Below are 24,352 nucleotides of genomic sequence, written 5' to 3' on the forward strand. Positions count from 1 at the left end.
CCCTGTATGGTGAAAGATTTACTGCTGCTCTGATAACACATGCGCTTTCGATCTGGAAGCTATTCATCATCCAACTGATGTTTTAAAAAATTTAAATCCTAGCTAATACCAGTACCTTATATTTGTACAGTGCTTTAGAATTTCTAAAGTGCTCTCATGTGATAGATTTTTCACAGCCTTCATTTAGTGATTGTTTTTATAGACCAAGCACTTTATATGACATAACAGCTCATCTATTCCTCACAACAACCCTTGGTGTAGAAATCAGTACTATCACATTACACCTAAAGGAAGGTTCAGAGGGTTCTAGTAGCCTGCCCAAAGGCAGACGGTGAAGCTTCCTACCTCCTGAACTAGAACTCTTTCTGATACAGCATTGCTTTGCCACTATGGCTTCCAGACTGTTTTATTGCACTGATGAGTAAACGCAAGAAAAAGAATGGTAAAGGACCAATATAGCATTGCCAACTTTTTGTTTTGCCACTTCCCATTCTCATCAGTTCCCAAGAGTAACAGCAGGAGGGCAATCCTTCCTATTAAAAGACAGTGGGTGACCTTATGCCAGATAGACAGATAGATAGGCAGACAGACAGACAGGCAGTTTTGTCTTTATTTTTTGCCATGGATCACTGTAAAACGGCCAGGACTGGTCCCCAGTTGATACTTAAAAACTACTGATGTACAGGCCATCTAGGTAGGCAAGCATTAAAAACTGTTTGCTCCCTAATTCCTTTAAAAAAAAAAAAAAACAAAAAAAAAACCCTTTAAAAAAAAAAAAAGTGAAGATCCTCCTAGATATCTCTTTCAATTTCTAAAAAAAGTCAATTCTATTTATTATCAAATGCCAACGAAAGGACCCTTAGCCCTTGTTGGAATTGATGCTAGAGAATAATTTGACCATAAATTGATAACCCATAGCATACCTGTTGGGTTGAACTGTTCGTATCTTTTAATGAATATAGGAAAAACTAAGCCCCTAATGACAAACAGAATAATGATTCTCTTCCTCTAGTAACTTTTTATTTTTTTAAGATTTTATTTATTTATTTGACAGAGATCACAAGTAGGCAGGGAGGCAGGCAGAGAGAGAGAGGGTGAAGCAGGATCCCTGCCGAGCAGAGAGCCTGGTATGGGGCTCGATCCCAGGACTCTGGGATCATGACCTGAGCCAAAGGCAGAGGCTTTAACCCACTGAGCCACCCAGGCACCCCCTTCTAGTAACTTTTAAAAATAAAACACTATAATGGCTAAAAACATCTGTAAAAACTGGAAATGAACACCAAAAATTCAATGTCAACCTTAGACATATCCCCTTCAATCTCCTATTTAGCTCTCTCTTATCCCCTTCGGAGAGTTCCATGTTTTTAGGGTTTTTTGGCAAGGTTTTTAGAAACTTTGGTATTCCCTAAATTACAGTTGGGTTGTTTTTCTTATCAGCCAGAAGCTACCACCAAAGTAGTCAGGTCTGAGGCTGAGTCCACAAGAGACTCCCCAGCCTGGGTTCACCAAGTTTGAACTGGCTGGATCCAAAGTTCCACTTCATTTCACAGATGCGCTGAAGTTTCTCCCACACTCCCAACAGTTTAAAATGGCAGATCCATGATTTAGTACAATGGCTGTATAGGGGTGGTCCTTACCTAATTGCTCTATATTTTCCAAATCAGTTATCTACTATTTCATTCTTTTCAATAAGGTAATTGTTAAATGAATAGATAAATGTGATTTGTCTAACTTATATATGACCAGATATTCTGATTTTAGAAATGAAAACTATAGCCACAATGCCCAGATTAGTCATCATAAGGCTTATATTTATATAATCCTTTAATATATTTAATATCAATACAATTACTGATATAGTAATAATCATTAATATAGTAATATAATTAATACAGCAATATTAATAATCCTATAATATTTATCCTATTTATATTTTTCTTGTGCCAAAAATCTTCACACGTCTATAGGACAGCTTCTGGTAATTATAAAATGGGAGTTTATATAATACAGAATGTTCTCGTGTTTTTTTTTTTTTTAAATATTTTATTTATTTATTTGACACAGAGAGAGAGAGCGATCACAAGTAGTCAGAGAGGCAAGCAGAGAGAGAAGAGGAAGCAGGCTCCCTGCTGGGCAGAGAGCCCAATGCGGGACTCGATCCCAGGACCCTGGGATCATGACCTGAGCCAAAGGCAGAGGCCTAACCCACTGAGCCACCCAGGAGCCCCTGTTCTCGTGTTTTATTTTATTTTATTTTTTTTTTTTTTTAAAGATTTTATTTATTTATTTGACAGAGAGAAATCACAAGCAGACGGAGAGGCAGGCAGAGAGAGAGAGAGGGAAGCAGGATCCCTGCGGAGCAGAGAGCCTGATGCAGGACTCGATCCCAGGACCCTGAGATCATGACCCAAGCCAAAGGCAGCGGCTTAACCCACTGAGCCACTCAGGCGCCCCTGTTCTCGTGTTTTAAATCAACATATTTTAGGAATGCCTCGGTGGCTTAGTCTGTTAAGCATCTGCCTTTGGCTCGGGTCATGATCCCAGGATCCTGGGATCAAGTCCTGCATTGGGCTCCTTGCTCAGTGTGGAGCCTGCTTCTCTCTCTGCCTGCCATTCCCCCTGCTTGTGTTCTCACTGACAAATAAATAAAATCTTAAAATAAATATACCAACTTATTTTATTTATTTTAAAAAAGATTTTATTTATTTGATAGAAAGAGACATGGAGAGAGAGGGAACACAAGCAGGGGGAGTAGGAGAGGGAGAAGCAGGCTTCCCGCTGAGCAGGGAGCCCAGGGTCCTCTATCCCAGGACCCTGGGATCATGACTGGAGCCAAAGGCAGACGCTTAACCCACTGAACATCCAGGCACCCCTAAATTAACATATTTAAAATAAAGTATTTTGTATTTGGCTTTACTAATTTATGTGCAATTTTCCAATTACTGACAATGTTTTAGTTTATCACCTTAGAATGGCTACATTATGAAATTTAAGTTCCATAAATTAGATAGTAATACTGTACTGATATTACATTTTCTGATTTTGATCTGTGGTAATTTAAGTGAATGACCTTCTTGCTAGGACGTACATACAGACATATTTAGAGCTAAAGGACATGATATATGCTAACTTATAAATTATTCCAAAAGAGAGAGAGAGACAGAGGGGAAGGGGCAAAAGTAGACAGGGGGAGAGAGAGGGAAAGGAGGAATGGGGGCAAAAAAACGGAAATGAGAAAGTAAATGTACCAAAATGTTAACAGCTGGTAAACCCAGCCGAAGGATATTTGAGAGTTCTTGTAATATACTTAAAACTCTTCTCTCATTTAGGTATTTTCCTTTTAAAAAGTAAAAAATAACAATAAAAAGCTTGGGAGATGGGAACCAAGGGCCTGGCAGATAACCCCAGGAAGAGTTGTGGAGCAGTCAAGCAATGGCACGTCACCAAAACTTTGGCTAGCCCAGCGGACATCGTGTGGGAAAATATGGGTATATGCGCCTGAGTGAAATAGGGCTTAGAATCAATTTCACGGTCTTAACAATGCATAGAGTTATGGTAGCTGTCACCACCAGGGGAAGCTGGGAGACGGGTACACGGGACCTCTCTGCATTCTGTAACTACCTATGAGTTTATAATTATTTCAAAACACAAAGTTTTTTGGTTTTTGTTTTTTAAGTGGTACAGGAGAATTGGACTCTGAATGTGAAGTAGTTTTAGCAATATCTTAGCCTATTTATTTGGCTCTTATTTTCCTTTTTACATATGTGCAAAAGTGATATACAATAAAAATCTGGGTCTAGAGAAGTCTGAGGAGCTCATTCTGAATATGTATAAGAGACAGATTCTAAGTGATAAAAGAAAACAGTTCCGTGCTATTCAAACAAAGTCAACACGGTCAGTCTTCCACAGACCATGTGCTCGATGAGGCACCACAGAGCACTCGGAACCTGGCCCTCAGGGAGCGGCCTCATCAGTGTGGGCGTCCCAACCCTACAGGCAGGTGACCGCTCTGCCCCGCCTCTGCCCACTAATGCCAGCCACTCCTGGAAGCGAGGAGAAGACCTGACACCACAGTTCCCAGTCCCTTGCAGCGTTTGGAGTGTGAGCTGTTAGCAAAAGGGGAACAATGGGAAGTTGCCCCACATTCCCTTTTAAAATGCTTTTTTCCCACAGGGCTGCCTCTGGGCTGTGGCTGCTTGGTGACTATGCTCCTATTTAGATAAGAGGTGCTGGAATTTCAGCTCCCAGTGGCGTCTCCCTAGGCACTGTCCAGCTCCCCAGAGGGGCAGGTCTCTGCTGAGAGAACACACGAAGCCATTTAGCAGTAGCATTCAGGCTGCCTGTCTGAGTGTGTGAATTCAGTCCAAGAGCCGCAGATGTTTCGGTTATTTCCTCCCGGAGTTGGAGGGAATAATAGAAGGTTACTATTGTCACAGTAAGGAGCTCTGCAGCTGGCCCCACTTCCTTTTATTACCATCCAATGTAAACAGATGAAATCTAACTGCTTGGATCACCAGAAGGGTACATTTTTCAACCAGAAATTCCTTATTTCTTCTCCCTTTTTCTTTGAGCACTCTCAGTCCCCTTCTGGGTACAATTTTTTTTCATCACTGGGGAGTGCATGGGCAACTGGTGGCTCAAACTAAGTACATCTTTTTAAGCTCACACTCTTTTCTCAACAGCCCACGCTGCAGGGGCAAGTGGGGAGAGACCCTGTCCTTAAGAGTCAACTGTCTACTTACCGTGGCGGTGACACAACGGCTTGGGTAACCCCAGACAATCACTGGGGGCCTTCTCCTACACCTCTGGCTCCACCCAGCCCGAGCTTCCTGTGAACTTTCTCCCTAAGGCCCCCAACTCCAGAAGCCAGTAAGTGGCCGGGAAGAAGGAGATCCTGGAGCTTCCCCCTGAGGAATCACAAGCAAGACAAGTGCTGGGGAGGCTGTGGGAGGCTGTGGGTAGTATGTGGGTGTCATCACTAACAAGCCATGGCCAGTGAAGCTGCAGCTGGGCCATACAGTCCAGAAGTTTTTGGTACTTTCTTTTTAAATGGATCTCAAACCCCTGATTCCAAAGAAATTTTACTTGGAATTCCATGATAGAAGTGACTCGTAACAGAACTGCTGTTTGGAGAGAGTCAGAGCCCTGGTCTCCTCCCAACACCCCACTAATGACATGTGATGGGGGCACCAAGGAATACAGTCTGAAAACTATGGGCTCTCTCTAAAGAGGAAAACACTAGGCAAGTCTAGAGAGAATAAAAAAATCTACCGTGTGGTCAGTTAATGGTGGACAGGAGTCTGCCTCTGCTTTACCCCTTGTATTTGTGCTCTGTGTGTCCTTAGAAGGAACAGTCTTGGTCCTTACAATAATAATCACTAGCTTCCATGATGAGCAGAAAGTTCCATGAGAGAGAAATCATATTTTATCCAGTAAACAAATTTCATAGTAATGGGGGCCTCTATCATAATCCAGTTTAATGATATCCGGGATGACGAGCTGAAGGGGTAACTTTTCATGGTGGCACAAGGATAATGACAGCCACAGGGCCCTGAATAGGGTACTACAACCCAAAGCAAACTCAAAGGGTACAGGTGATGGACTGTGGGTAGAAGACACACCCAGAAGAATGAGCTCAACGCCCAGACTCTTCCTTTCCCAGTTCTTCCTTTCCACATGCAAAAGATGCACTTCAGTTAGAAGAAATCTTTTGTTATCTCCCACACTAGCTGATATGATGGCTTCAAATCAATTACAGCTAATCCCACAGATCTCTGGGATATAGCCCATAAGGTATCCTTCCAGTTTTATTCATTCACCTGGGGTTCGTTTCTGTGACCTCCACTTCTCACTGAGACAGCCCAGTGTAGTAAAAGAGCTCCATGGAAGGAATTCTAGTCTTTGACTTCTAGATCTTGCTTCCAGTTCTAGCTTGTCCATGCCCGGACTCTCTAACCCTGGGCAAATCCCACACACTGCAGCTCATAGAAAATCCTATAAAATGAGGGGAAGGCATTGGGAAGACGAAATGAAACAGAGCCCATAAAAGACGATGAAACTATAAAGCCCATAAAAACGTGAGGTATCCATGTTATTAAAACCGTTTAATCAATGGACCAGACACATTTTACTGCATCACTTCAGAACTGCTCCTGGAAATGCTGTTGTGGCTCCTGCCATGATTGTACACCTACCCTCACCAGGCGAGGAATGTGGGTTAGCGGCAAGTGCTTGGCTATGGGGATCCCGGGCTGGTCTTTCCAGCCATCCTCCCTTTTGGTGGTGTCTGGAGCAAAACAACACTATAAAATAACTGCTCAAGCAGCCAAGTGTAGAAAATTAAAAAGAAGGATCACTAATCCAGACAGGAAAAGGCCTGATTTATTGCTCTAACCGCTCTGTCATAAAACGGCGGTGAAACAAAAAACACCATTCTATAGGATGAAGGGAGAGGAAATTTGGAGTTGGACAGAAAATCTGAAGGAAATGAAAGTGCTAGCGTGCTCTGAGAAGTAACTCTCCAAATATGCCAGTGGTGACCTTGATGTTTCCAGGCCTCCCTGACGCCTTCCAGACCTCAAGTGCTCAGCTCGCCCTGAGTGGCGGCCTCTCCTCACTAATGGTGCTGAGAACTCCATTAGGGATCCTGGGGTCTCTCTCATGTTGTCACCGGCCCAATGAGAACCTAACAGAGAGTAAGGCTGGCAGGCGTAGGAGATGATGAATGAGGCAGGCAGGAAAGGCTCGGTTTTCAAAAGGCACCTTCAGACAAGGGCTTTCTATAAGGACCACCAAAGTTGTAATCCTCTGAACGCTGTCAGTGGCCAAAGGGCCACATGGAGAGGTGGGCGGACCCATTTTCAGAAGCAAATACAAGGTAGGAGGCACGGGGAAAAGGCAAACTGGACTTACCTGATCTAAATCTCCTTTCTCCATCACCAGTTCCTCCATCTCTGGTGTTGGCTCATCTTCCAGGAAGGGATTGGTAGATGGGGGTGGAGACTCGAGTTTTTTCTGTTAAGCAGATATGAGAAAGAGACAGGTAATTTCTGAGCATATTCTCAATGCCTTTCCCCATTGATCTGCTTTTTCTGAGGCTCTCCAACTGCATAGGATCTAATGAGCAAGAACTGAGACAACACGGACCACATTTCTTATCTCCCAGCCTTTGTACTATTTCCCACCTTTCTGAAACCTACTGCCCACACCACCCCAATCCCAATCTGGCTAAAACTCTCATTCATCCTTCAGCCCTCAGATTAGAAGTCCCTTCTTCTGGGAAGTCTTCCCTGTCTCTTAAGTTTGGGACAGATGTCCTGCTCCATGTTTTCATCCCACCCAGTATGTCCCATCTACCCAGGTATTTATCAGAATGTTACCACTGTCCATTTATTTGTCTTGCCAGAGAGCCGGCAGGAGCCTGAAAGCAGAGCCTTCTGTGGGCCATGGTGAGGGTGGTGTCACCATTAACAAGTGACAAACCTGGGTTTGAGTCCAGGCTCTCTCACTTGGATACATGGCTTTACTTCTCCAAGCCTCAGCTCTTCCCGAATGCCCACCACGCAGAGCTGCGTGAGGATCAAATGAGACCTTGTGTGTGAAGCAAGAGATACATACATAGAACAGCTCAACGCAACATCTGGCGTGTAGGGAAAGCTCAGGAGGTGGGAGCTCTTGTTAGGACTGAAGGGTTAGCAGAACTGTGGCGGTGCCCCTCTCAGTGGAGTGACTCTCAGGTGAGAAAAAAGTGGGAACACAGGGCTAAGAAGTTCTGTAAAAAAGAACTCCTTTTAATCACAAGTTAAGACTCTGTCCCTGCTCTCGTGCCTCTCTGGGATACCTCTGGGAATTGGAAACAATGGGTCCATCAAATTACAAAGGCACAGACTCCCTGAGCTTCTGCCTTCTTCCCTAGCCTCCAATGAGGCTCTCCAGGTACTGCCTGTACCACTGGCCTACCAGTAAATAACACATTAGGAAAAGCTGATGGGAGGACACAGACTCCTGCTGGTTGGAGGGTGATGTTACTGCTCAGATTAATTTGCCGTGATGAAAGAATAAGTCTTCCCAGCAAGCAACTGCCAGCACCACTCAGCCTTCTATGCAAGAGCCCTGTTGTCAGAGCCAAGCAGACCACACTTCTCATTTCTGCTCTGCAGCTGTCGTAAGCCATAAAGAATTACAAGTTTGGGTTTAGATTTTAAATAACTCAAATGACATATTCCATGAGCTCTGGGGCTGCTAAATCAAACAAAAAAATTGCCAAGAAACGAACGACTTTCCAATTTTAAAGGAATTCCTTCTTTTTGCTGTGATGACAGTTGGTTTCAAGTCCATACAGGAAAGAAAAATTCTTCATATAGCAAGTTAAGTCCTACTAATTAAACCACATGGGATCCCAACACCTCCAGAACAATAAGGTCCCCAGGACGGCCAAGCTGTCTGACTGTTAGGAAGAGAACCTGGCCTTAGTTGGTAGTATATCTGCATCTGGGTCCGCCTGCACACAGCCTTTTCTGGGGCCCTCGCTGGACATTTCAAATCATCAGAGAAGGAACTCTGAAATTTAAGACTAAACTGTTTCCTTTCCCAGGAGGAGAAAGCTTTCAGTTGTAAGATGAAAATTCCACAATTTCTGCATTTCTCATTCCATATATACTTTATTCCAGCCCAACTCCTGATTTGTCCTGAAAGAGATGGCCTGCAGGCTTCAACTGCTAATGACTGTAAACACAGGGATCCGTGCACCTGGTTTAATATTACTGGGACCTCTCTTGGTACCACCACACTCCTATCTCATATTGTGATACTCATGTATAGGCTTCTTTCTCCACTAGACCATAGGCACCTGTCTGATTCAATTTTTCATCCTTTCCCAAGGCTCTGCAGAAACTGAGAGCTTAAAAAACTCCTTTTTAGGGGAACCCTCCTACACTGTTGGTGGGAATGCAAGCTGGTGCAACCACTCTGGAAAACAGCATGGAGGTTCCTCAAAATGTTGAAAATAGAACTACCCTATGACCCAGCAATTGCACTACTGGGTATTTACCCTAAAGATACAAACGTAGTGATCCGAAGGGGCACGTGCACCCGAATGTTTATAGCAGCAATGTCCACAATAGCCAAACTATGGAAAGAACCTAGATGTCCATCAACAGATGAATGGATAAAGATGTGGTATATATACACAATGGAATACTATGCAGCCATCAAAAGAAATGAAATCTTGTCATTTGCGACAACATGGATGGAACTAGAGGGTATCATGCTTAGCGAAATAAGTCACACGGAGAAAGACAACTATCATATGCTCTCCCTGATATGAGGAAGTGGAGATGCAACATGGGGGGTTAAGGGGGTAGGAGAAGAATAAATGAAATAAGATGGGACTGGGAGGGAGACAAACCATAAGTGACTCGTAGTCTCACAAAACAAACTGAGGGTTGCTGGGGGGAGGGGGATTGGGAGAGGGGGATGGGGTTATGGACAATGGGGAGAGTATGTGCTGGGGTGACTGCTGTGAATTGTGAAAACCTGGCGATTCACAGACCTGTACCTCTGGGGATAAAAATATATTATATGTTTATAAAAAATAAAAATAAAAAATAAATTAAAAAAAACAAACAAAAAAACCCCTCCTTTTAAAATTTGTGAATAAACCCTGATCGGATGAGAAACACTCAATAAAAACCTGTGTGTGTGTGTGTGTGTGTGCGCGCGCGCACGTGCACATGCTTGGAGCACAGTCTCAAAAAATATACCCCAAACTATTACACAGTGGACATCTCTGGGGAGAGGGATTAAGAAGGAAGAGATTGTTCTTTTAAAATGTTTTACTCTGGGGCCCCTGGGTGCCTCAGTGGATTAAGCCTCTGCCTTCAGCTCAGGTCATGGTCTCAGGGTCCTGGGATCGAGGCCCGCTTCAGGCTCTCTGCTCGGCAGGGAGCCTGCTTCCCCCCCCCCCCGCTCTCTCTCTGCCTGCCTCTCTGCCTACTGGGGACCTTTCTGTCAAATAACTTAAAAAATCTTAAAAAAAAAAATAAATGTTTTATTCTGTTTGAGCTTTAATAAGCATGTATTTCTCACTCTCCTTTTTCTGGTAGGCAAATTATCTGAAGAGTGAGGATGATTTATAACTAAACTCAGTATTTCCTAAAACCCTTAATATTTTAAAAATTATATTTTAATATAATTAACATCCAATTCACCATGTTAGGTGACTTATAATTGAGTGATTTTCAGTATGTTCACAAGATTGTGCGAACATCACCACCATCCAATCCCAGAACTTTTTTTACTCCAAAGGAAGCCCCATATCCATTAGCTATCATTTCCACTCCTCCCCTTCCCCGAATCCGTGGCAACTCCTGACCCGCTTAATGTCTCTATTGCCTATTCTGGACATTCCATACAAAATGTGGCCTTTAGTGTCTGGCTTCTTTCAGTCTGTATAGTGTTTCTGAGGATCATCCTGTGTTATGTGTCAGTATTTCCATTTGTCTATTAAAAGATTTTTGGGCTGTTGGGCTGTTTCTAATTTTTGGTTATTGTCAATAGCGCTGCCATGAACATTCATGTACAGGTGTTTGTATGAACATAAGAAAAGTTTCAATTCTCTTGAGCATATACTTAAAGGAAGCATATGTTACTCTAAAAAAAGTTTCAGATTGCTTTGCCTTTTAAAAAAATCTGGCAGTTACCCCTTTACATTAGGCATCTGTATGTTAGCACCACAAATTGCATGAAAACAAAGAGTAACTATTTCTTCTGAATCTACAAACCATCACTAACACCAAGACTCAGTGCTGGGAGACTAAGCAAGTGCACCGATAAGAGACAAGAATAGAGAAAATAGTTTAAAACAAAGGCTATCTTAAATTTGAAAAAACTCGGGACGCCTGGGTGGCTCAGTTGGTTAAGCAGCTGCCTTCGGCTCAGGTCATGATCCCAGCGTCCTGGGATCGAGTCCCACATCGGGCTCCTTGCTCGGCGGGGAGCCTGCTTCTCCCTCTGCCTCTGCCTGCCATTCTGTCTGCCTGTGCTCTCTCTCCCTCTCTGACAAATAAATAAAAAATCTTTAAAAAAAAAAAAAATTGAAAAAACTCATGAACTTTTGGCCCTGTAATTCAACTTGTATCATAAGAAAATAATCTCTAATGTGAACAAAAATGTGTTCGCTGTGGCTTTGTTTAGAATAGTGAAAAAATAACAAGTACTTAAGGGTCCAACAAGAAAAGGACAGTTAGGGAAATTCTGGTCCATCTCTATAATGAAATATAATGACTGAGAAACCCCTTAAGATAGGACATATGAAGAAAAGCTATAAAACTGTATTCACACATCATATATAAAAATAAACTCAATATGGATCACAGCTCTAAGAGCCAAAAACTATAAAATTCTTAGAATAAAGCATAGGTAAATGCTTGTGACCTTAGGGATAATACCAAAACTCAAATAACAAAAGAAAAAAAATAGAAAAGTAAATTTCATCAAAATGGAAAACTTTTCTGTATCAAAGGACATTATCAAAAAAGTGATGACAATCCACAGAACAGTAGAAAATATTTACAAATCATGTACCTGATAAATGATAGAATATATCTAGAAAATATTTTTTAAAAACATACCCACAATTCAACAGTAAAAGAGACAAACCTAGGGACGCCTGGGTGGCTCAATCGTTTAAGCGTCTGACCCTTGAACACACCTCAGGTACTAACCTCAGGGTCCTGAGTTCAGGCCCTGCATTACATAGGGGAAAAAAAAAAAATAATAACCTAATTAAATAATGGGAAAAGGACCCGAACAGACATTTCTCCAAGAAGATGGCCAAAAAGCACCTAAAAAAGATGTCCAATGTTTTTAGTCATTAGGAAAATGCACATCAAAAACACCACAAGAGGGGTGTCTGGGTGGCTCAGTTGGTTAAGCATCCAACTCTTGATTTAGACTCAGGACATGATCTTGGGGTCGTGAGATTAAGTCCCAGCCTGCTTGAGATTCTCTCTCTCTTTCTCCTTCTGCCCCTCCCCCTTGCTCTCTAAAATCAAAGTTAATAAATCTTGGGAAAAAAAAAAAACAAAACAACCTACCACGAGAAACTACCTTATACCCATGAAGATGGCTGTGATAATAATTTTAAAAACCCAAAAAATCATAAATACTGACAAAGGTGAGGAAAAAATCAAAACCTTCCTACACTGGTGATGAGAATGTAAAATGGTACAGCTTCTATGGAAAACAATGGCGGTTCCTCAGAAGGTCAAATATAGAGTTACCATGTAACACAGCAATTCAGCAATCCCACTCCTGGGTATACTCCCAGAATTGAAAGCAGATACTTACACAAAAACTTGAACATGAATGCTTATAGCATTATAAACAGCCAAAAAGTGGAAACAATTCAAATGTCTATTAAGGGATAAATGACTAAACAAAATGCGAACCCAAAGGAGGGGATATGGGTCAGCCATAAAAAGGACTGAAGTACTGATACATGACACATCACTATTCTAAGTGAAGAAAACCAGGCACAGAGGGCCACACAGTTCAGGGTTCCATTTATATGAAACATTTACAAGAGGCAAATCCATAAAGACAGGAAGTAGATTAGTGGTTGGCTGGGGCGAGGGGAAGGAGGAAACTACAAGTGGGTGCTATGGTGGGGAGGGGTTCTTTGAGGGGCAATGGAAATGCCCTGGAATTGGATAGTTGGGATGTGGCATAACCTTGTATATAAACTAAAAACAACTGAACTGTATACTTTATTTTTGGGGGTGGCAGAGGGGCAGAGGGAGAGGGAGAGAGGGAATTCTCAATCAGGCTCCATGCCATGGATGTGGGACTCAGTCTCATGACCCTGAGACCATAACCTGAGCCAAAATCAAGAGACTTGAGCCAAGAGACTTGACCCGAACTGTACACTTTTAATATGAGTGTTATGTGAAATTTTGTTATATGAATTATATTTCAATTTAAAAAATGTATTTTCTTTAAACAGGCTCCACCTAGCCCAGCCCCAGTGTGGGGCTTGAACTTATGACGCTGACTGAGATCAAGACAAGAGCTGAAATCAAGAGTCAGATGCTTAAGTGACTAAGCTACCTAGGCTTAGAATTTTAAAAGTGCAATTTTAGGGGTGCCTGGGTGGCTCAGTCGGTTCAGCATCTGACTCTTGATTTTGGCTCAGGTCATGATCTCAGGGTTGAGACTGAGGCCCACATTGGGCTCCATACACAGTGAGGAGGCTGCTTGAGATCCTCTCTCCCCCTCCCACTGGCCCTCCCCATTCCCCTGCTCACCCGCTCTCTAAAATAAATAAATAAATAAATCTTTTTAAAAAGTGCAATTTCAATTTTAGAAAATGAGCACAAAGTCTGAAAGTCCAAAGTCCTCCTTTCTGAATGTTTTCTCGTCTCCATTCTTGCTATAATCTCTACCTTTTCTAACTTGACCTCGTATTACTCTCTTTCCAGAAACAAATTATCAGAAGTTAATCTCTTACGATGTTATTCAAATGAAGGAATACATTCCTTCACCATCAAATAAGCCATTTATAAAATGTTTTGAAGCACAGTGGTGCAGTGGAAGCGTGCTGGGCCCATAAAATGTTTTGAAACATCAAAAGAGAGCTATTTCCTTGTTCAGGACAGAAGTCATTGCACTGTGGCGGAAGTGCTGAGACCCCGCCCCTCCCCCACTTGCCAGGTTTCCCTGACTCAGGTGTTAAGTTGCTGGAAGACTGAGGTACAGCCACTCTGGGTGGGCTTTCTTACATAGTGAGCCTTCTGCAAACACTCTTATATGCTCAAACTGCATGGCTGAAAATCATACCTATAGATTGTAAATTTATAATCTAATTTTTTAAAATCAGACAAATATAAATGTATACTAAAATGACCCCTATAAGCCAAAGGATGATTCTATTTAGAAAGGCAATTAACACAATGGCCAAGAGGAGAGGAAATCCAGCTGCACGAAATGAGAACATTTTAAATTTCATTAAAAAAAAAAACAACTTCCAAATTTGGTAAGCTTGTTACAAAGACTCAACCCAAACTATTTTGCTTGCCTAGAGGTTGAATATAATGTTTACCTTGAATCTCATCATTGAGTTACTAAGAATACATGTAGGTGTAGTTAAATCACATTGAGACATTTGCTTTTAATTTCAAGGCATTTTAATTTATAGGGTACTTTGAATCCCTCTTAAGGGCCAGGAGTTTAGGCAATTAGCAGAAAGCAATGGCAGCTCACTTCTTCCAATAAATTACAGCATAGGGGACTATAAACTTGTTAGGGCTAGTACCATAAAACAAGATGAGCCCTGTCCTTAAGGTTCTTTCAGTTTCCACCTCTATCAGATGTCAAAGTTGCATCTGTCAAAAAAGAGCCAAAGATGACGCATCACACTGATCAGTTAGGAGGAGCTGGACTGTGGCACGTCCTTCTGGGTGAGTCCTTCTGGGTGAGTTCATCGTCTCTCCAGCTCACCCTAATTGTTAATCAGTCAGCAAAGGACTTAAAAGGAACTGAATAATACAGTGAGAAGGGGGTGGGTGGGGCTGGGAGGGTCTTTGGTCAACATGACTCCTTGGCTCACTTACCTGTTCCATAACTTTGCAAGGAATTCAGAGCCCTCTATGAAATTTGGCATACGCTACAGGATATCAAGATACACCTTGGTTCATTTTGTAGTTTATTCTGATGCCCTGAAATAAAATGGTAACCACAAGCAATTTCCCAAAAACCAGCACAGGGAGGAGGTAAGGAGACAAGGAGCAGCAAGTCAACAGGTGGGGTGCCGAGCAGCTAGACTGTGAAGTCAGGCCACTCGGACCCCCAGCCTGTCCCAGGCCACCTCTTCCCAGCACTGTTGGTAGCACGGTCACTGGCTATGACTAATCCACCAGTGGCCCTGGTCCTGAGGCCTACAGACTGCAGATGAAGGTGTGGCCCCACCAGGCCCACAACATGGAAGTGGTAGGCCAGGCTCAGAATGAACATTACCTACAGTGAGGAGCATGGCATTTTCATATTCCCAAGGCAGGCTGCAGTGAACTGATTTTCTATGACCTGGCTTGCCCTGGTGAGGCGGTGGTGGGAGTTCTGCTGCCTTTCTAGAAACTGACCTTCAAGGGAAAACCCTTAGAGATGTTATGGACCAGTTAACGCCAGGACTTGGAATGCAAAATGGTTGCTGGGCCATGATAACTAGGACAAAGAGTGGTTTGGGGAAAGAGTCTGACCTAAAGAAGTTGAATGATTAGGGGCACCTGGGTGGCTCAGTGCGTTAAGCCTCTGCCTTCAGCACAGGTCATGATCTTGGGGTCCTGGGATCAAGGCCCACATCTGGGCTCTCTGCTCAGCAGGGAGCCTGCTCCCCCACCCCCGCCTGCCTCTCTGCCTACTTATGATCTTTCTCTGTCAAATAAATAAATAAAATCTTAAAAAAAAATAAGTTGAATGATTTGGAGAAGTCGGTGGAAAAGACAGCTGACCACTAGGGGGGAGAATAAAGAGTTTATGATTTAGCAGGATTCCCTGGCCAAGGATTTGTAATCTGCAACTCTCCACAAACCTTAATAGGAGAGGATGCAACAAGTGAACAATTGGAGAAATTTATAAATCAATTCTGCCAGAAAATTTCCAAAACATAAGGCAAAAAATGGTAAATTGATAAAAAAGAAAAGCCAAAAGGTTTAAGTGTTCCCAGCTGACCGTGACCAGACCCCCTGGAGTACAGCACCTGCCTGGAGGTGGAAGGCTCAGTCCAGAAGCCTGGCCCTGCAGAGTGAGCCTAAGTACAGAGAGGCCACACGGCCCCAAGAAACAAGCCCTTCCAAGCCCTCTCCTCCCTCAGACAAAAGGTACTGACTGTGGGCCAGCTGCCACTCTATGACATTCATAGTTATTTTCTAAAAAACAAAACAAAAAGTGTTGTCTTCAAAACAGCTCCTTCCCTTTTCTCATGGTCTGTATCTGTTATCCCATTTAACAGGCTCGCCTTGTCCAGAGGGAGCCTTCCTGAGCCACATTACTCTACCTCTTTGGGCCTGTGGGGCATCTCCTAGCACAAATGAGATGTGATGTGTCCTAGGACAGCTCCAGGTTTATGGGCTATCCTGGTCATCAGATAGAACAGGGCCATTTGTTCCCCTGCAATCCTACAGCTCCCTAAATGTAAAAGCAAAATCAGCAGTGAGTAAGGCCCAGCCAAAGGAGACAAAGGGTTCATAACAGGTGTTTGGCACTAGTGTTATTCAAGCAGCCTGCATTGGGATCTATTTCCCATACGGGTTGCTGGAATAGTGGCTCAGAGAACCAGTCCTTAGGCTCCCCTGACTCGTCCAGCAGAAGCCATGGGCACAGAGTAGGGCGCTGCCTGGTGGGGGTCTATGCTCAGTGCTTCAGCTGTAGGGCTGAGCCCAGAGCTGCATGGGTCTCTGTATGAAACCAGTCCAGAAACACGGCGCAGGTAGCGCAGAGGGGAGGGTCAACATGAGGTGATCAGGTACTGAAGTCAACCGAATACTTCTCAGGAGAGAGACACATTATTTTTCCAATCGCATTCCACTACCTATTATTTCCTTTTGTGACCTACATCTTATTTAGGGGCGTTTTCATTTGTTTTATGGCCTACTTTTTCCCCTTGTTACTAAAAAGAAACCAATTTTGAACATGCAGTAACAAGCAGAGGAATATACATATGTATTTTTATTTTTTCAGTATGGAAAGAATGCTCTGTGGTTCCTTATATTTTATTTCAATACTCTCATGACTGGCCCTAAGTAGGTAGGGCCTTCTGGTCTCACCTTAAAACTGAGTGCCACTGCCACCACTCTTCAGCCCAGTGTCCTGAGGGACCAGATCCCGATACACCTACTCTGAGGCAGGTCTTACAAGAAGGCAAAGAGGGGATGCCGCTGACGTCCCAGGATTTTAGGACTAAGAGCATGGGGGCTCAGGAAGGTAGGAAAGGTGAAGGATGAACAAGCGAACAGGACTCCAGGCCCAATCTCTGTTCTGACTTCCCTGCTTCAACCAGAGTAGCTGTTTTTCTGCACTTAGAGTGGTTGTGTGACCAGTGGTAAATCTGAAATGAATATAGCACTTCCCTCCTACAGCTGATGATGCCCAGCGACTGACCACAGACAAACGTACACAGCACAGTGTGGAACACACAGAGGATGTTCAAAAATGTTAGCTGTTATTTCATGTGGATTCCGCATTAGAATTTGTTAAAAGTTTGGAAGTTCCTGTTTTGGCTCATCTCCCTCATTTAAAAAAAACTGAAAAATGACCTAATTAAAGCATGTGAAAACAAAAAGTATTTTTAAAAAATGATGGAAATGTATGTGTGTAAGAAAATTTCAAACAAAATACCAGAATAAAATGAAAAAAATAATTCTCTGCTTCTCCACGTACCCTCACTCCAACTTCCTTCCCCAGAACATCCATTGTTATCATTTCTAGACCTTTTTCTTACAAGTTTACATTCATAAAGAAGCTTTTTGATTTTTACATGTGGAATTACACCATATATACTAGCTGCAGCTTCCATTTTCCACTTGACAATGTATCTGAGAGGTTTCTTTTTTTTTAAGATTTTATTTTTAATTTTTATTTATTTATTTATTTGTTTGTTTGTTTGTTTTTATTTATGTGCCAGAGAGTATGTGAACACAGGCAGGGGGAGAAGCATGCTCCCTGCTGAGCAAGGAGCCTGACGCGGGGCTCGATCCCAGGACACCAGGACCCCAACCTGAGCCAAAGGCAGATTGACTGAGCCACCCAGGTGCCCCGAGAGATTTCTTTTCTATGATAATACATCTAGATAGATCCCACATTCTACCATTATTCCACAGTACGGATATATCATATTTTATTTAACTATTCTTCAGTGATAAACATTATAGAAAGCTTTTTTTTGCTTTGAAGGCTGCAGTTCCCCTCTTTCTTAGTACATCATCCTCTCCGTGTATGGATTTTTCTGTAGACCTCATATCTAGATGTAAAACTGTTGCCTCAAAGGGCATGCACATGTTAACTTTTGATACATAAAGACAAGTAGCTAAAGACTGCACCAATTTGTCTCCTAGCACTAAAAGTCTGTATTGTTAGTCTTGTAACTTTTTGCCAACCTGATAAAAGAAAATGAGTATCCTGTTCTATTGGCCAACTGTATTTCTTCAGTGAATTTCCTGCTAGACTCTGTACTCATTTTTCTAGTTGGTTACTTGCCTTTTTCTTATTGATTTTAAAGAATTTTTTATTTTGGATATAAATTCTTGGCCTTAGAGCTTAAACTATTTTTTCCTAGTTTGTTATCCCTTAATTACATTAATGGCCTCTTTCGTTCTTTTTATATTTTGTGAAATCTTTCAGCTACTTTTCGTTATGGCTTCTGGGTTTGATGTCTTGTTTATCTCCCTTAGTACTCTGTTATTCAAGGCTAGTTTCTTCTAGAAGGCAGTTCACTGAATTATAGCAGGGTCTGGATTGGATCACAAGTGTCTCTTGATGTGTTGGTCCAAGGATTTTCCTACCAAATCACATCACTTCTCCATTACCACTTTTAAAGGAACTTAAGAGGTCTGACTCTCTTGACTTGGATTTCTTCCTCCTTAGCTCCTGTTTTCCTTCTCTCCTCATTCCTGCTGGCCTGCACAAGGTCTGTGTATTTTTTGCATGACTAGGGAACAGAGATGAATCAACCATGATTCCTACATTCGAGGAGCTCAAAGTTCATGTGTGTGCATGCCCATGTGTAATGATGCAAACAGAATTTACTATAAAACATAAAAATTTGGTTTCCTTGTGGATAGGAAATCTGAAGAAAGCATATTGATGTCTTAGCAAGGAGGCTAGGTTTCTGAAAAGAAGTTTTTAGAAAGATGCTTTGAACCTGGTCTTTGCTTACGTAGATATTAAATGATATTAACTAACAACACACACTCCATCTTTCCAACAGAGATGCCTGGTCCTCAGACCTATGTACCTTTCTGTTTTAATCTTTTAGTGTTTTTCTGACATGCAAATTTGTATACTTGGCTTTTAGGTTTACAGAGACACACTGACCTGGTCTGCTGCCCAAAGGCATTAAGAAAACAAATTCTAAGGTAAAACATACCCTACATGTGATACAGATCAACAGCTGATAAAGTAATATGGTATTTGTGACTAAACAAGTGAGGCTACATGCAGCCACTACTTAAAAAGATGACAGGACGTTCTAAAAATGTGCAATACTCTGTGTCCCCATTTGCATAATTTAGTGAAATCCCTGGAATGAGGGACTGAGCAGTTGAGCCACTGGAAGGAACCACCAAACTGGTAAAGACTGAAGGGAAGCCCCACCCCCCAACCCCCTGATTTCCTGTTCCAGCTTCCCTCGGGAAGGTCCTACCAGAGTTCCATCTGTCAGGGTGCACCCGGAGAAGCGTTTGGCGAGAAACCCCTCAAAGTTAGTTGTTCTCTGAATAGCAAACAGAAGCAATTTCACTTCAATTTCCTTAGCTCTGGTGCGCATAATCTTGGCAAGTTCTGTCCTTCAAAATAAAGAGATAAGAATGATGTTAAAAAAAAAACCCAAAAACTGTTCAAGATAGGATAAATGGTTTTAGCTTATATTCCCCCCCAAAAAACGGTTTTACCTTATATTCCCCCACAAAAAATGTGGTCATTTTAAATCCTGAGGTCTGTTACCAAGCTGAATGTTTGGAGAATAGAAATACATACTCTAAATAAGAATTTGAAGGTGAAATGGCCCACTAGTCAAAAGAAATCGAGGATTAAGGAGATTGATTTGTTTATACAGTCACTACTATTTTTAAGATCTTTCAACCTTTCTGTAATTTGTTAATAATGTAAATATAAAGCACTAAGAATTTTACATGCATACATTTGATGTATGATGTATTTATATATGCATAATTTGACATGCATATATTTTATATGATGTCACAAGTCATTCCTTACTGGATTACAAAGCCCCCTCTTCCAAAGAGCTCAATCACCATCTCTTCACCCAGAGAGCAGGAACCCCGGAACTACAAGTACGAGGCTACAGTCCCCACATGAGAAGTGACGTGCACGTGCTCGGGCGGGTCTTGCCTGCAAAGCTTGCGTGCCACTCCAGTGTTCTGCTTTAAGAGTGGGAGCTGTGGGGTAGCAGTGACCTGGGAGCTCTTAGGAAGTACTGAGCCACAGTACTGAGCCATGGTTATCTTCCCATAGAAAGAAACGGCAAAACCAAACAAAGAGCCTCTGCAAGTCTTTGAAAATTATGTATCTGTAGGATTTTAGCCAAAATTCCAACAATGAAAGCTTGGCAGCAACAGGAGCAACATGGCCATTAGCTGCCACTTCGATGGCAGATTTGTGGCTGACTCCCTGCCTCCTGCAGACTGCTTTCTTTGCAGAATTAGTTTGCAAGTCACTGAACTGTAGCCTCAAGAGAATTATTTATCAATTTCTCAAGGAATGTGCTTTCTTTGCTAATCGGGACTTAGAAAGCGACAACCACAACTGTCCTTGAATCAACATTTAAAGGTTATCTAAACCTATGGTAGCAAATATGCTTCTGAGAACAACAGCCACACAGAATGTACATCAGAATGAACTCGAATGCACACTGTGGGCTCTGGGTGGTAATGGTCTGTTCCTGCAGGTTTATCAATTTTGACAAATGTACATTTTGGTGGGGGATGTTGATAGAGGGGGGCTATGCACGTGTGGGGGCAGGAGTATATGGCAAACCTTTGTATCTCCCTCTCAATTTTGCTGTGATCCTAAAATTACTCTAAAACAAAATGCCTATTAAAAGAAAATAATAGGGACGCCTGGGTGGCTCAGTTGGTTAAGCGGCTGCCTTCGGCTCAGGTCATGATCCCAGCGTCCTGGGATCGAGTCCCATATCCGGCTCCTTGCTCGGCAGGGAGCCTGCTTCTCCCTCTGCCTCTGCCTGCCACTCTGTCTGCCTGTGCCTGCTCTCTCGCACGCTCTCTCTCTCTCTCTGACAAATAAATAAATGAAATCTAAATAAATAAATAAAAGAAAATAATAAAGCCAAGAGCCAATAACCCTTAAGAAATCTGCCCCCCAGGTGTTTAAAGCATACAACTTTATTATATATTCTCTGATTTTAAGAAAAATACCTACCATGAATTGTTCTAAGGTGGCTGAGTTATGCTCACACATGGGGCTTTTAAAAAAAAATTAGCCTGGAGTTAATGTAACCGTGCACTGTGAGAAGGGCATAGATAACTGGGGTGCCTGGGTGGCTCAGTCAGTTAAGCATTTGACTTTGTCTTAGATCATGATCTCAGGGTCTTGGGATCAAGCCCCATGTCAGGCTTCCTGCTCAGTGGGGAGTCTGCCTGTCTCTCTCCCTCTGCCCCTCCCCCTGTTTATGCTCTCTCTCTCATTGATAAATTTAAAAATAAAATCTTAAAAAAAAAAAAAGAAAGGCATAGATAACTAATAAAACCCAGTTACTACCACTGCTGTGGTCAAGCAGCAAGTAAAGGATTAAAAAATATTGACTCTAGCTTTAGCTTTGTCATGGACACACCAATCTAAACTTTTTGGGTTTTAGCTCTTCAATATAAATGGACTCCCTGGCCCTGGGCTTTGTTCCTGAAACTGCAGAGACTGGACGAATGACAGAAGGTCTTTAGGATGCTTAGAACATTCAGATGCTGATATTATTAACTATCCAAAGACTATAAAAACACTGCATTAGGGGCAGGAAGTTTGTTCAGGAAATATTTCTTGAGTGTCACTGAAGTATGTGTCCCTGTCCCTATGGAACGATGTATGTAGGAGCAAGTCAGAGAAGCATGGATATATACACTGTACACTGATATGTATGATAGAGACATAGGAGAAAATCTAGGGTGATGAGTAACAGAGGAAAATCTGGTGGATGAGCCTTGCGTAGGTTAAGTCCAGAAGGCAGGAGCTGTTCAAGGCAAGGGTCAGGCTACAGGAAAGTCTTAGAGCAAAGACAGGAGCAGACGAAGCTGCTGTGTTTTATACATATTACTCTAAAGCGGGGGGAAGAGAGGAGGAGGCTTTGACTATAGGCTACCAGCCCAGGACTCTCGTGTACCCTTTTTCACTTTTTTTCTAGAAGTTTTTACTCTTACTCCACAAGCCCTCTCCCTCTAGGTTTGGATCTCTGAAGTTGGAGAAGTCGGAATACAGCTGCAGCTGAAGTTCAGGGGTTGATTTTAGATTTATAAAATAAGATCTTCAACAGAAAAAGGGTCATCTAAAGGGAGAGAGTCCAGCACAGATGAAGACGTTCTCATTACAATGATGACTCTCCAATAACAACAACAAAAAGGTGGAAATGCTACCCAATCCACAAGACAAGATGGAACCTCCAGACACCAGGGGATTGATTTCAACCAACCAATTTCAGTGAACAGTAAAACCAGCAGAGTTGGACTCTACCTTGTGACATGGCAAAATTCTACTGCAATCCTCTCGGTCATGTACCACTCACGTGGAAACATACGACCATATTTCTCCTCATAGTCCACAAGCTGGCGTTTTATCCAGGCATAGCGTCTGTCGATTTTGTCCAGCCAGGCGACCTTAGGAAGGTAGGAAACAAAATCCACGCAGTGCTAAGAATTAGTGTTGACAGTTTTAGGAAATAAACAAAAACACAGAACCAAGAAAAACACAACCAATCACACACAACAACACAACAAATACACAACTGTATTTCTTACAGTTTTGTTTTATTTTGCTTAATTTTATTTTACTTTATTTTTTAGAGGGAGACCGAGAATCCCAAGCAGGCTCTATGCCCAGTGTGAAGCCCAGTGCAGGGCCTGACTTGATCTCACAACCCTGAGATCAGAACCTGAGCCAAAATCAAGAGTCCGACACTCAACCAGCACCTGAACCTCACCCAGACACTCCTATTTCTCACAGTTTTAAAGAATCTAGGCTACTTTTTCACTTGATCCAGAGGTTCTTAACTTGCTCTACGATTAGATTTCAGGGATCTGGAAATTTCCTGAAGGGGTATGTGAAGTTTTATGCACAGGTACATTTTTCTGGGGAGAGGATCTGTAGCTTTCATTAACTTCTTCAAAGGGTCAATGACCTCAAAATGGTTAAGAACCATTGAACTGTAGAGTCAGCCCCTAAAATTCACAGTTCAACATCAACATTTTAAGGCAGTAATACTATTAAAATATGAATCAGCAGACTCGAGGTATTTAATTTTCAATAAAATTCAAATGTCACATCAATTTCATTTGGTTAATACTTACATCTTGGTTTTCTTGAAAAAGTACTAGATATTCTGACAGATGCTGTTTAATAAACTTTTTGATGATTTCTTGTTTGATTCTAGGATCCAAAATATTAGCAACCAGACATGCATCCCGTAGGACATTGCTGGGTCCTCCTGGCCTCTGGTAAAACAAACAACACAGCAGTTCAAGAGCCTGAAACAACCTTTCATTCTCCTGGACTCTGACAGCTGCTACTTCTTGTTCCTCTCTTGAAGTTATTATTACTTCCATTCCCCAGACACTTATTCTTTTGCTGTAGATGGATATTTTAGTTACTTGCTACTCAATGAAAGAATGATTAAGCTAGTATGTAGTAGCCAATACAAAAGCTACTCTGCAAATCAGCAAGGAGACACTGTGGAAACAGGGCCAGCAATGGTCATAGGAAATTCTGCTTTCTGAATACAAAAACTGAAATCGCGTTGGTGAAGAGCCACACGTCTCAGAAGGACACCACTCTTACTCCCCACATGCCACTTTCCCCTGATTCCAAACTCCGATTCCTATTCTTAAAGTGCCATATTTGTGCCAAACAGTGCAGTGGCATTTAAAATCTAAAACCAGGTTCCAAACTGCCAGACTTGTTTGGCTGTCAACAACCGAGGCAAGTAGCCAGAAGTAAAATATTAGTATACTGGTCCCTTGATCTGAAAGGCATTAGAAGGCTACTGCCTTCTGAGGGGCTATATTGATACATCACGATGGGAAGGCCTTTATTGTTACTGAAGGCAATGAATGCAATCTAGCCAACTTTTCTTTAAAGTAACTCACTGAATGAACATGGTTGGCGGGGTGGACTAGAACAAAAAGAACACCTGGAATCTACTCTTGGCTTGACTAGATAGCTGTGTGGCTTTGACGCAATTACTGAAACTCATCCGAAAAATAAATTAAAAAAAAAAAAGGACTTCAATTAGGTGATGATTAACGTTCTTCCAAATCTTTATGACTCTTTTGGGTAAACTCTGTCCAATAATGTGTCTGTCTTGACCGAAGTTCAAGAGTTTTGTTAAGTGTTACTAAGCTGCCTG

The 24,352-nt window shown here is 42.2% G+C and overlaps 1 protein-coding gene across 1 annotated transcript in view; it reads right to left on the reverse strand.

Annotated features, from left to right (window-relative positions):
• Positions 1 to 24,352, reverse strand: part of VPS53 (VPS53 subunit of GARP complex) — a 136,514-nt gene that overhangs the window by 58,300 nt on the left and 53,862 nt on the right. The window contains exons 9-12 of the mRNA XM_044248201.1: positions 23,298 to 23,441; positions 22,465 to 22,607; positions 19,412 to 19,553; positions 6,913 to 7,014 (exon numbers count right to left, since the gene is read on the reverse strand). Coding sequence (XP_044104136.1) covers positions 6,913 to 7,014; positions 19,412 to 19,553; positions 22,465 to 22,607; positions 23,298 to 23,441 — 531 coding nt within the window. The remainder of the gene's footprint in view (positions 1 to 6,912; positions 7,015 to 19,411; positions 19,554 to 22,464; positions 22,608 to 23,297; positions 23,442 to 24,352) is intronic.

This window comes from Neovison vison, chromosome 5 (genome assembly GCF_020171115.1).
Source record: "Neovison vison isolate M4711 chromosome 5, ASM_NN_V1, whole genome shotgun sequence".
Classification (NCBI taxonomy): Eukaryota; Metazoa; Chordata; class Mammalia; order Carnivora; family Mustelidae; genus Neogale; species Neogale vison.